Consider the following 12974-nt stretch of genomic DNA (forward strand, 5'->3'; position numbering starts at 1 on the left):
ATCGAGGCGGCTAAAGAATTCTAGAGACTTCCCGGTGACGGTTTCGGACTTGGATCTCAATTCAGCCTGACCCGATATGAAGGACTTGGGCCATCGGATCGAGGCCGCGTTGTTGGGCTTTTCCGCCATCTGTGGCCTTCTTTTGTCTACTCGGGTCGATCGCAGCCGTCCATTTGGGTAGATGAGTCGTTCCAAAGTATGATTTGATGTAATTTTTCTTTTTAGAGCACTTAATGCAATCATCACATCCCCATTATGCATATGCTGCATCATGTTGAGCACAATTATAAATGCTCGACATGATAACGCATCCATCACACGAAACTACAAAAATATTTAAAGCTTCCAAATGGGACAATGCAATCTCTATTTGTGTGTCATTTATCCACCCAAGATAATGAAGCATCTAACATATATAGAAAAAGCATGGAAAGCGTTTGAGATAACTAATTTATTTCTTTGTGTATGATGGATGTAATCTACCTAACTAATTAATTATCTTCTGATATAAATAATAACTATAGAGATTTCGAGACACATATTGTGTGCTATGAGAATAACAAGTGCTTGCCCCGAAACATAATAGTCATTATTTTTAGACAACTATAACTCTGATATGTGCCATTAAGTGAGCATATGCCACATTAATTGATATCTAAAGAGAATATTCTATTATTAAACCAATTATTACAATATTATTATTATATAAAATAATTTTTGCGTGTATATTTTCATGCCATATTAACAAATATAGAAGTTCTTATATGTGTTAGATGCCCACCAGTGTTGTTTCGATTTGCTAGCAATTCTAACTAAAATATAAGATCTTCGTCGACCTTTTAAATAGACGAAAACATGATATATATATATATATATATATTAAGATCTAATAGATTATCGACTAGGGTAATTAAATATTTAAAAAATCTATCAAAAAGTATCATTATATTAACTAATTGATTTCTCTCTTCCTCCCTCTGTGTTAGGGACTCCCAAAAATTAAGTATGAGCCATTCATAATAAAGGATGAAGAAAGAGGGGTGCAAACACTCTTAGTAGAAAATTTTATTATCTTGGTTTTCCCAATATCATATCTGTCACGTCTTTAACTTAATCTATGACTGTGGAGTATTATTATTTATAAAAAATTATCATTTATTAAATTTATTATTGATCTAGATAATAAAAAATATTAATATAAACCTAAAAATTTTTAGCATCACATTGTACACTTAGAACAAGAAAGTAAAGAACAACATATTCCTGCCCTTCTAAACGAGAACCTTTTATTCTGCTTGAGTCTTTCTATCTCATGTTATTTTATCTCTCGATTTGTATTTAGAATAGTTGTTATTATATTCATTGTTATATTAATCAGTCATATGATGAACCTAATATTTTCTTCATGTGTATTTTCTTGATCGACTTAATATTGAATGTGTTAATGTGATAATTGACATGTTAACTTAAGTAAGATAGTATGATCACATCTCACCACTCACTTAGGCCTCCTTCTAGCTGAAGTATCTTTCCAAAATGTGTGATCTATCGCACATAAGTTCTTTTACTATTAATCTATGATTTATAATTTGTATTCTATTTTATTATAATAATTTTTCTTTCCATATACTTCTTTAAGACTAATTTCAAATAGTGTATTATTCTGTCACAACCAATGTGCTTACTAGATTGTGACACTTCATTGAAGCAACCCTCTATTATCTACTATGAAATTTAGGCATTAAACTTTAGTTATCTTAGGATGGTCATGGGCATCCATAGTCCATATATAAGCTATTATGTAAGTATCAAATTATTCAATTCAATGATTCTCCTTACGTTTTTTAACTTTTAAATAAATCTTTTGATTATCAATCAACACATCATAATCACTTGCATTGATCACTATCAAATTAAGTTACAATATCAAGTCATGTATTGAACTCAACCAGGTCAATCTTTTTATATAAACATATTCTTCATAGTATATTTGTCCTTGTAATGTCTTTCATGTAAAGAGATTGGTCATTTATCTGAATGTTAATTTCGAATGATCATTCCTTTAAGCGACTATATTCTCTATGTGTAGATTGCCCTCCATATAGTTTTATTGGATCTCCAACATTGTATATCAAGTATATTTTAATGTGATCTCCAACATTATATGTGTTTATATAGCATACATCATAAACTTAAATTGTTTAGTTTTAACTCATATGACACCTTTATGCATGGCACACTTGCCATATTCATCCTCAAATTGTCATCCTTCATATAACCAAATGATATCATAACCTTGGGTGCTACTCTAAAACTCCATTCAATTCTATACAATTTGTAGATTCTAAAATGTTGATATTTTGACCATATACTCACGATTTTAGTAAGTTACAAGCTAGAGTTGTGATAATAAGCTATAACAACCATAATATCGAATTGATATTATTTTAAATAAATGAGAATAGACACCAATGATCTAATTAATCTCGAATTGATTCCACTTGATTTTTTTTAGTATTATTTTACTTGAGTATTCATAATTCTCTTAAAAGAGAAACCCTTCGGAAGTGAAATAAAGTTTGTATCATGTATATCTTATCCCTTTCATGTAAATGATTGTACACTTATTTGACAAAACCTCTTCTGTAATCAAGTAAGTTTAGCATGAAGATTTATGTACAAAGACTATTTTATATATTATTATTCTCTTAATTATTGGTCTAACGAGAGAATATTCTATTTAGATATTTATTAATACGTCATGTCGAGTAAATGATAATTAGATTGTACCTATCGAGTCGCGACTAATAAAAAATAATGATCAAAAATATTAAAATATAAAAATTTAAAATAAATATACAAATATTTTATTGTCAAATAAAAGTAAATATATGTTTATAAATAATTTTTATCCAAATTGCAATGGATTAATTTTCTAGCTAATATAGAATCTTAAGATTTCTTAACGACTCAGTGATATAGAAACGGTTCCAATCTAACAAATTAGAAAATCAATTCTTTTATCGATATTTTCATATAAATAAATTCTCATTATATAAAAAAAAATCAACTTACAAATATGATTTTAAGTATGTTTGTTTATTTTTGCATCCTCACATGCTGACATTTTATTAAACAAATCCAGATTAAAAATAATATTGATAAAAGCCAGGAAAATAATTATTTGTCTCAAACGTACATTATAATTGCTCTTATGATCTCACCGTTGGCCGCCACGTGTCACTCACGAATTGGCTGGAAAATAGTCACATGTTTGTGTGCTACAGGTGGGCTCGAGCTGGGCCACATTGTGGGCCTTTGTCATCCAATAGTATCCGTCCGCAAGACGTGTACACGTCGTATCTCACTCACGGTATAAAAGGCTCCTGCGGCCGACGCGTTCGAGGCTAGGGTTTTGTTGAGGGCACCTCCGATGGTAACCGCTGCCGCCTCCTCTCCTCCCCTTCCTGCTTCTCCGTCAATCCCTCTCGAAACCCAACCTAAACTGTAGAGTGTTTGTTCCTCCTCCCAATTTTGCAGGGGAAGGGAACCGGGAGCTTCGGGAAGCGGAGGAACAAGACCCACACTCTCTGCGTCCGCTGCGGCCGCCGCAGCTTCCACCTCCAGAAGAGCCGATGCGGCGCTTGCGGCTACCCTTCCAGCAGGATCCGCAAATGTGCATCATCTACCCCGTAGATCTCTGTCCTTCATGTGATTTTTTTTGGAATTTTATCTCTTATGATGAATTGTGGTTCGCTTGGATTAGACAACTGGAGTGTGAAGGCTATCCGTAGGAAGACGACGGGAACTGGGAGGATGAGGTACCTCCGCCACGTGCCACGCCGCTTCAAGAACAACTTCCGCGAAGGTTGTCTCCTGAATCCTTTTAGAATCTCTTCTTTATTAGGTTTCGTCTTGCAATTTGTTAAGGATTTCTGTTCCTTGTTGCCTTTAGGTACGCAAGCAGCCCCAAGGAAGAAGTCCGTGGCTGCGGCGTAGCTGTAGTATGCGGAAGGAGAGATTGGTATTGTGCTTCTACCGTGAACAATTTTGGAAGCTTTCGGATGGATTTTATATGTTTAATTTTTATGGAATTCCATTGGGAGCTTTGCATTATGAAACTTCGAGAATGTCTTGGTATCTATGTAGTGTGACATAAATCTAGATGAACCTAATGCTCTGATTCAACTTTCAATGCTGTACAGTATTCTGGTAGTTCAATAGTCTGCTCTCTAAATGCTTGAGTTTTGATATGCAATGTTGTACTAGTTGAGCATCATCCCTTAATGTGTGTGCTCTCAAAACACTTATCATGGAGCTTCTTTTGTGTCCAAGAGTCTTAGAGTTGGACTCTGGTAGGGGTAGTCAAACCCTGTGTTTAGACCAGAAAATTGATCTAGTTTAGTCAAGGGTCCAGCAGTTCTCTGGGGGTTTAAATAGTGCGGCTCCACAACAGTTCATGATGTCGGCAGACTACTGACTGTCTAACTTGGTTAGTAGTATTGTAAGAGCAATTTATTTTTCTTCCTATCTCTGAGGAGCAGGTAGTTGCTGTATTCTATGCATGGTCAAGTGCTTACGAGTCGGTGGTTGATGTCTAGGGCACAATGGTCAATGTAATACTCATATATTTTCTGATCTTGGATCTAGGAACATGGCTGGCTCCATACATTTCTACTGAATTTCAACAAATATGAGCTGATTACTTTGTGGGATTGATCAGTCCATGCTATTTTGTTCATGCAGCCAAATTTTATTTATAATAGGACTGGTTAGGGGATTTTTTACGAAATGACCACTATACATGAATTGATTCTTTGATTCTTGACCAACAAATGGATTTTCAGTTAGATTGAAGGTTTTTTTATTTCCGAGCTTAGATGCCACATGAAGGACAGATGGATGATCGAGTTAATTATCTGAACTAGTATCTATACGAGTAAAGTATGTCAAGCGAGTGCAACACCATCAGAAGTAAAATATGTCCATATTAACATGAGTCAACAGTGATTTTAGATTGTTGACATGATGATTGCTTTCAAGAGGTTATGACTTGCAACATTCAAGTGGTAGTCTAAGATCAGTACTATAAATTTAATGGATCTACATTTGGGCTCTATTGAAAAGGTTATGAATTTCAAATGAGATTAAAACTAATTAAATAGACATCCTTGTCATCCTAGCAAGGTGAAATTTATTGTCTACTGCTAGTTTGTGTTCCACACTCATCCAAGTTCCTGGAAGTTCCTGATAGAACAATTCATGTGTAAAGAAAGCTAGGATGAGCTTCTGTAATTTGTTAGTTTATGTACCTTCAGTTTCAAGTGCATGCACAAGGGGTGCAACAACAGGGCCTCACTGTAACTATCATTAATGAATATTATAATTTAAAAGGGTACATTAGATCAGTGTTCTGAAGGTCTGCTTAGAAACAGCAGTTGTTTCGCTAGCAAAATTAGAATTTACTGCATGCCCAGATTTCAAGCATCAATATTGCATCAAATTTAGGATAGGTTGGGGAATTATGCAAAGGTTAATGAAGCATATGAAACCCCCAACGATTTTCTCAGGTCCTGACATGTAGATCATATGGTACCTTGATGTAGCATGCATAATAGTATGTACATATAGGAATAATATGTTATCCTCTTGTGATGGTTAATAACTAGTTATTGCGGAACCTTGATAGATAGATAAGATTGCAGAAGAGTGATCACTGAGAAATTAGATGTGCCGATATATGATTAGGAAGTCCATGAAGGTTCTGAAACCCTATTGAATATTTGATTGCGGAAACGATTGATTGCAAATTGTTCATTACTTTCTATGAATATATATTTGTCTATGGAATGTAGCTGAGGACTTTTTCCCCGTTCCTGTAACTTGTACAAGGTGATGTAGATTCTGATGATGATGAAAGAACTTGTCTGCCAGCCATGACTTCTTCTCTTTAAAATCTTTTGGATTTGCGTATCGATTCTTCGTTCTTCATATTTGAATATCGATCATGGTGCATATAAATCTCTCTGCCCGTTTGATTCAATTTTGGCATGGGTCTAATGCTCGTCTATTTCAGATCAAGATTCGAGTCTTTGAGTAGGTTCTTCCTAAGCTACTCCGTTACATCCGAAATATATGGAACTGCTTGTGGTCGCTCTCGTGCCCAATGTGCTCATCGATTCCGTGTCGTCTGCGTTAAGTGCTTGTTTTGATCCTGTTTACCATGTGTGCACGCACGTAACTCTCGAGTTTGGTATGGGCTGACCGCTAATTTGTGTTCGCCGGCTCTCATGCTTTGTTTTGAGGTCGATATCTGCGGATCAGGACCCCGATCCCGCTTTTCATTGAATCCTGACCGTCCATAAAGGTAAACATCGACTCCAAGTTCCTTGCGGATGGAGCAGGCAGCGGCCACACGCCAGAGCCGCGGGCGCCTGCATCTAGCCGTCCAGTTATGCCAAAGTGAACGGTCGTGATCGTAATTGCACACACGAGACGCCTGCCACGACGATTGCGACGCGTGGAACGACGACAAGGGCCGCCCATGAAATCCCGTACGACAGCCCGCGCTGCGAACCTCGGTTTCGTAACGGAAAAGCGACTTCGATGGCGGATGACGTGGCCTTCTGAACGTGGCGAAGACGGGTTTCGGCTCATCTGGTCTGACCTCAAACATGGTTCAGTAAGTTTACCCAAGTATAGGTGGTAGGTTCGCCACGTAGATATCCAACGTTGTGGGACCCGTCTGCTACCGGGGGTTGAAATGGCTGAACCCTGTCGTCGAGGAGATAGTTGGGCCTCGACCAAGATACCTCGGCTTCCCTTAAACGTGTGGTCTTCACCCTCCTTGCTTTGCTTGTGAGATTGTTTCGCCCTTATATTTACCCATCATTTGTCCGTGGTGGCAGCCAATGCCACCGCCCCTCGCCATGGCCACCGGCGCCGCCCATCTGCACATCTCGCCCCACCCTTTCAATCATCTGGGCTCCAGGGACGTTGCCCGACGCGATCACGGCCCGAGGCTTCGGCACTGCTTCGACCGGAACACCGCGACGTACGACGGGATCTCCTTCTTAGGGCCGGGAATTTGCCGCCGGAGGGCGATCCCACCGTTTCTTTGCCGATCCTATAGGTCCGAGAACAGAGGGGACGAGACCTCCTCCTCCGACTCACCCTCTCCCGAGGGCGATGGCAGGACGGTCGTGGTGAAGGATGAGAGCGAATCGCGGCAGCTGAAGCGCAAGGGTCCTCTTTATTCGCTTAAATCGATGCTCCTTAGACTTTCGGGTTCAGATTCGGGACCCGTGGGGCAGAACAGGAAATTGGTAGAGAAAGTGGAAGAAATTTTCTTCTCGGTGAGCTCTTATCTAATTACTTCTCTTTCTAGTTCGTTCCTCTGATACCTTTAGTTTGGGTCTCTTATATTACTTCGTGGGGAACTTTGACTGGTAGATTCTTCGGTGAATATATTAATTATTTCTACCCTTACGTGTGCGTGTGCGCCTCTTTGTGAGCGTGAATGTAAGTACAAGTGTGATTGTGTGAGTCTGCATGTGTGTGGGCATGGGCACATGCACTTGCCAATTTCCTGGCTTCAGACCCATATAGAAATCTAAGGATGGTCCAGGTTGCTGAGATCTTCAAACTGAGGACAATCCAAAAGTTAAATCTGGCTTGAAACTGAGCTACTATTTTCAGAAGAAAAAAAACTGAGCTGGTCAACAACTTGTTGACATACTGGCATACCCAGCTCTAACTATATGTTGGTTAATGGTTTCTGAGTTTTCAACAGATTTTCAGCCCTATATTTGTGGACGAATTTGAAAAATCTTTTATGGTTTGTAGCTAAATTCTGCAATTGGTCAAAGAAGCATATATATAAACAATAAGATATTTTGAATGTTTTAAGATGCCACATGCTTCAAGATTGTAAAATAAGAATTTTTAGTTCTGACAATGTACAATGCCATGTCTTAGTTGTGGTGTAAACAACTTCTAGGTTGGAGGTAAAACCAAAATGTTTGAAGTTGAACATACTGCTTGTTCTCTATCATCCTTTTTAAAGGTATCAGTACTATACTGTTGTCGGCAATAATGTCAGATCTGGTTGATCCTGCTTGTCCACTGTAACTTTTTCATGTATTCACTCTCTTAGTCTCTTTATCTCTATTTTTTAATTCTTTTATTCATTTTCTTTTTGCAGTTTGCAACACAACTAGGAAGATATCTTGTCACCATGACGAGCACTGGAATTATTCTTGCAATTGGATTTCAATTATCAGGTTCGTCAGTCTGCTTTACCATACATAAAAATCTCCCTTTTTCTTTTGTAATTCTTGTAGATCACAAAAATCTTATGTCCATGTTTTTCTTATCGTTTTTGATGATTATGAAGGCGGGGACAGTCAAATGAACACACTGATTTGGTATAGCTGGCTCGGTGGAATTATTATTGGAACAATGATAGGCGCAAACATGGTTTTAGAAGAACATTGCAAAGCTGGACCGCGAAATGTTGTTATTACCGGAAGGTAGCTTATTTGTATCATTGTTTTAATTGAAGATGATGACTAGGAATGATATATGGATTCACTTAGAAAGTAGTTCTGAAGTCACAAACGAGAAGGCTAATCGTAATTCTCAGCTAAGTCATCATTGATTCCTAAAATCATATTGCAGACTCCCAAAGCATGAAAAGAATCATCATGAAGAAATATGAATAGATTAATTAGCTATGAACAAACGCATTGATGGTTCACACAAAAAAACTCTGTCCTGCCTTTCTTTGTGCATATAGTTAATACAGTAATTATCCAAGGGTATTCATTTTTCTAAATATTTGGAGCTAAATCTCTAAGTTCAATTAACAGCATTATTGGTCACCAATAATCCTGTCTTCTTCATATGCTTTGATATAAACAATAGTCTATAGGTCTTCAACTGATGAATAAATAGTTCTATTCACTTGGATTAACAGCATTAAGGGTTAATTGATAATTGTTTTAGTTAATACTCTGGGAGCAGTTATTTATTGCAGTTTTAGATAAAATTTCTGCTTAGGCAGTGAACCGGAGATGATATCTCTTAATTTGTTGGATATATTTTACAGCACAAGGGGATTAGGAAAAGCTCTTGCCCGTGAGTTTCTTCTATCAGGAGACCGGGTTGTCATTGCTTCTCGTAGGTCGTATTCATTTCCTTGAAATCTTTATCAGTATATTACTATGCCGTCAAATTTCCTTCCATTTTTGTTAGCATCTACCTTCTATTTCAGTTTCTTGTTCCTAACTATTCCAATCTGATTCTTGAAGGCAGCCCTGAATCAGTTCATCAGACAGTGGAAGAACTGAGGGAAAACCTAAAGGATGGTTTGGCTGTTTCTAAAAACAAAGCCAGGACAAATTTATCTCATGCAATGGTTGTTGGTATCGCTTGTGACGTTTGCAAACCAGAAGATGTTAGAAAGCTGGCAAACTTTGCTGTAGATGAATTGGGTTCAGTAGACATTTGGGTAAGTCTTTACATTTTGGACATTCTTAGAACTTCAGTTTATACTTCACTCCTGCTTTTTCTCTGTATTGTTGCTTCTGAATATTGTTTCTTCCTGCTATTTTATTGTGATATTCATGCATCCATGGCTCAAGAGATTCATTGTCACAAACTCTCGATCTGTCTGTTAACTTTATAATTATCATCTTTTTTTTTTCAATGAAGTACTATTACCTTTGTCTGATGGCCTCTTCTCCAATGCTGTGAACAGATCAATAATGCTGGCAAAAACAAAGGTTTCAGACCATTGCTGCAGTTCACAGATGATGATATTGATCAGGTTTGTAATATTTCGTCATACATTCTAGTAACTTAATGATTTTAACACTTAAGAACTTCACCAAAGTATGTCTGCTTGTGCAAAAATTAGTTTGCTGTGAGGATGTCATTGCCTGTTCCTGATTTACTCAAAGATTCATGGCTATGGGTTTTGGGTAATAGTGATAGTCAGGAAACTAACATGTGGCTTGTATGTTTTTCAGTTGTTCATTACATTCTCTCTTTGCCTAATAATTAATGAAACGTTTTACAATGAAGTGGAGATGCTCAAAGATCAAATTTAGGCTGTTCATCTGTCTTTGTTACAAATAGTTCTTCTGTGATGAAAGGTTGAGTGTGAGAATGTTGGTCTTTGGATTATTTGAGGGTACTGTCCTTGAGGTAAATGATTTGGAAGGATCCATCTTGTTGATCCAAAATAATTGGCTGAACTTGTTTTTGTTATCATATCAGAGGCCTCTAAACATTTCCTAAATATCAAATTGTAGGTTGTCTTTGACTTTTGTGAGGATATGTTCATATCAGGCAAAATGTAGGTTGTTCTCATATCAGGCTTCCCTTTTATGTCTGACTTGTTAGATTGTCTCAACAAACTTGGTTGGTTCTTTACTCTGTACGAGAGAAGCAATTCATATCATTGGGTCCCAAGACAAGGGGGGCCACATATTCAACATGGATGGGGCAGGTTCCGGTGGATCAAGCACACCATTGACAGCTGTGTAAGTTTTACATGCTTATTTATGACTTAATCTTGTCTTCTGTAGATCTAAGATGTGATGATATCCATCTTGCCTTATGGAACCAACTTCACCCTGACTACATACATGACTTGTGGTATCTCCTGACACGGAAGGTTTAGAGACAATCATTATGAAACATTGTGTTCAACTTAATGGCATGCATTTAATTATCAAAATGAACCCATATTCTGAATTGAATGATATGGAAGCTTGCCAGAAATCATTGGATTGGATCAACCTCTGATCTTGTTTGTTCAAGCTGTTTCTGAGGATAGATACAAGTGATCATGTACTGCAAGTACTACTATTAGAACAATCTGTGGTTGTCCTAATACACAGTATGAAATACCAGTGTACTGCACATCCTGCCTGACCAGGGCTGGTGCACTGCTATACTATGATACCAGCTGCATTTCAACAATAAAATAATATTTTATTAGCTTTTTTGTTATACCGACTGTCATCAGGAATTTGCTGAGCAGTAAATACTGATCTAGTAGGTTCTTGTAACTTAAAGCCTTAGAAATTATTCTTTCAACCTAGAGAATTCTGGGCATGGTGATTCATAAATAATTTCATTACCAATAATTCTGACACCACCATATCATGTTTGTCTCTCAGCTATGGGTCAACTAAGTGTGGCCTTAGACAACTCCAAGCCTCACTTCTGAAAGAATGCAAGCGTTCCAAGGTTGGAGTCCACACAGCATCCCCAGGAATGGTTCTTACAGAATTACTTTTAAGGTAAATACAGATGCAGTAATGCTTCCATTAATCATAAACCTGTTCCAGCTGTAATAGAATTTCTTTTTCTAGTTGTTCAAAGCTTCAACATACTTGAACAATTAAAGGAAAAAATTCATGTGTGTGTGGGAGCCTCAACAAGCTTCAGCTGTTCCTTTGTTCAGCTAAAAATTATCTTTACCTGCATTATTGGTGTTCGAGAAAGAAACTGCATCAAGCAAACAATTCTTAATCATCTGTCACTATGCTTCCATTATTTCATTAAGATGATTATCTGGTTAGCTCCCATAGAGTTCCATGTGTTCTTTGGAAGGTTTTGTTTCCTCGTCAACCTCTGTACCTGTATGGGCCTTTGCAGGCTCTTTGTCAGCTGGTACTGGTATTATGGCTTTCTGTGTGATATGTATACTTGTGACCTTATAAGTTCATGATCTCCGATCTATGCAGCGGTTCATCATTGAGAAACAAACAGATGTTCAATATAATTTGTGAGCTTCCAGAAACAGTGGCCAGAACTTTAGTGCCAAGGATGCGAGTCGTCAAGGGAAGTGGAAAGGCAATTAATTACCTGACACCACCTCGAATCTTACTTGCTTTGGTGACTGCTTGGCTTCGTCGAGGCCGATGGTTCGATGAGCAGGTAAATCTAGTTCTTAGCTCCATTAGTTGCTCATTCTGTGTTATGTCATATTCATCTCTGTTCTTAAACATTTACTTGAGGTACCCATGCTCTTGGTAAGCACAATCAAGGGGCTCATATATCTAAATGGAAGAAATTGCCACATTCAGGCCGTTGTTCTTTGTACAGTATTCCTCTTGTGAACTGTGATTATTTCAAGGCCTCTCTTTGTACAGCATTCCTCTTTGCAAACTCTTCTATAATTGAATTTTGGACCAAAGAAACTACTAATGTTTGGCAGATTGAACTAAGCGTTCCTATTGTGTTTCCTTCTCCATATCATTTCCACTTTCTACATTAATTTTTCTTCCTATCATCAGTTTCAGGATATCTGTACTTTGTTTTATCCACAGGGAAGAGCATTATATGCAGCCGAGGCTGACAGGATCCGCAACTGGGCGGAGAGCCGCGCGCGCTTCTCTGTCACGGACGCTATGGAGATGTATGCCGAGAACACATGGGTCTCCGTCTTCTCACTATCAGTGGTCTGTGCCTTTATAATCCTCTCCAGTTCCGGCAATGCTTTTCACGGCACATGAATTAAGGGCATGAAACCAAGTATTCTTCCTACCTGATGGTTAACTTTACCTTAGTAAACTACAAGATGATTTAGGCTTGGTATAAGGCAAGCATGGAGTTATGAGTCAGGTGAGACACCAGACTGTGGAAGTCATACTGCTCACCATATGACCTAACCATGTAAAGAGCTTTGTTGTAAATGCTTAGATTGGTGATTCACTGCACATTTTAAAGCCATCTCTTGCAGACGTTATTTGTGACTATATTTCAAGGGATGATATATGCAATGCACTCTGATGTCTTAAGCTAATAAAAAGTGCGGACTGCACAGTATATGCTTGTGATAGGATGCCTCATTTCCGGCAAAACGCCTTCGATGTTCATGGAATCCGATAGCCCGAAAGTTGATCCGAATCCGGTCTTAAACTTCGCGTACGGATCCTCATTTTGCATCCTACGAGCTT

The 12974-nt window shown here is 37.9% G+C and overlaps 2 protein-coding genes across 2 annotated transcripts; both read left to right on the top strand.

The window, feature by feature from the left end:
- Positions 1 to 3383: 3383 nt before the first annotated feature.
- LOC135617010 (large ribosomal subunit protein eL37z-like) lies at positions 3384 to 4195 on the top strand. Its single transcript, XM_065116849.1, has 4 exons — positions 3384 to 3436; positions 3541 to 3676; positions 3767 to 3868; positions 3956 to 4195. Exons 1-4 carry the CDS (start codon positions 3434 to 3436, stop codon positions 3997 to 3999), a joined length of 285 nt encoding a protein of 94 aa, XP_064972921.1. The 5' UTR covers positions 3384 to 3433; the 3' UTR covers positions 4000 to 4195.
- A 2633-nt stretch (positions 4196 to 6828) lies between these two features.
- LOC135617009 (probable chlorophyll(ide) b reductase NYC1, chloroplastic) lies at positions 6829 to 12856 on the top strand. The gene is made up of 10 exons (XM_065116848.1): positions 6829 to 7355; positions 8204 to 8282; positions 8396 to 8531; positions 9110 to 9184; positions 9316 to 9511; positions 9761 to 9829; positions 10408 to 10547; positions 11190 to 11312; positions 11760 to 11952; positions 12345 to 12856. Exons 1-10 carry the CDS (start codon positions 6912 to 6914, stop codon positions 12528 to 12530), a joined length of 1641 nt encoding a protein of 546 aa, XP_064972920.1. The 5' UTR covers positions 6829 to 6911; the 3' UTR covers positions 12531 to 12856.
- The last annotated feature ends 118 nt before the right edge of the window (positions 12857 to 12974 follow it).

Source organism: Musa acuminata, chromosome BXJ2-7 (assembly GCF_036884655.1).
Source record: "Musa acuminata AAA Group cultivar baxijiao chromosome BXJ2-7, Cavendish_Baxijiao_AAA, whole genome shotgun sequence".
NCBI lineage: Eukaryota > Viridiplantae > Streptophyta > Magnoliopsida > Zingiberales > Musaceae > Musa > Musa acuminata.

Coding starts and splice junctions, on each gene's coding strand:
- LOC135617010 (XM_065116849.1), top strand. Junction 3,677..3,766: donor TTCCAGCAGGATCCGCAAAT/GTGCATCATCTA, acceptor CGCTTGGATTAG/ACAACTGGAGTGTGAAGGCT. Junction 3,869..3,955: donor CAAGAACAACTTCCGCGAAG/GTTGTCTCCTGA, acceptor TGTTGCCTTTAG/GTACGCAAGCAGCCCCAAGG.
- LOC135617009 (XM_065116848.1), top strand. CDS start 6,912: ATGCCACCGCCCCTCGCCATGGCCACCGGCGCCGCCCATCTGCACATC. Junction 8,283..8,395: donor AATTGGATTTCAATTATCAG/GTTCGTCAGTCT, acceptor ATGATTATGAAG/GCGGGGACAGTCAAATGAAC. Junction 8,532..9,109: donor AATGTTGTTATTACCGGAAG/GTAGCTTATTTG, acceptor TATATTTTACAG/CACAAGGGGATTAGGAAAAG.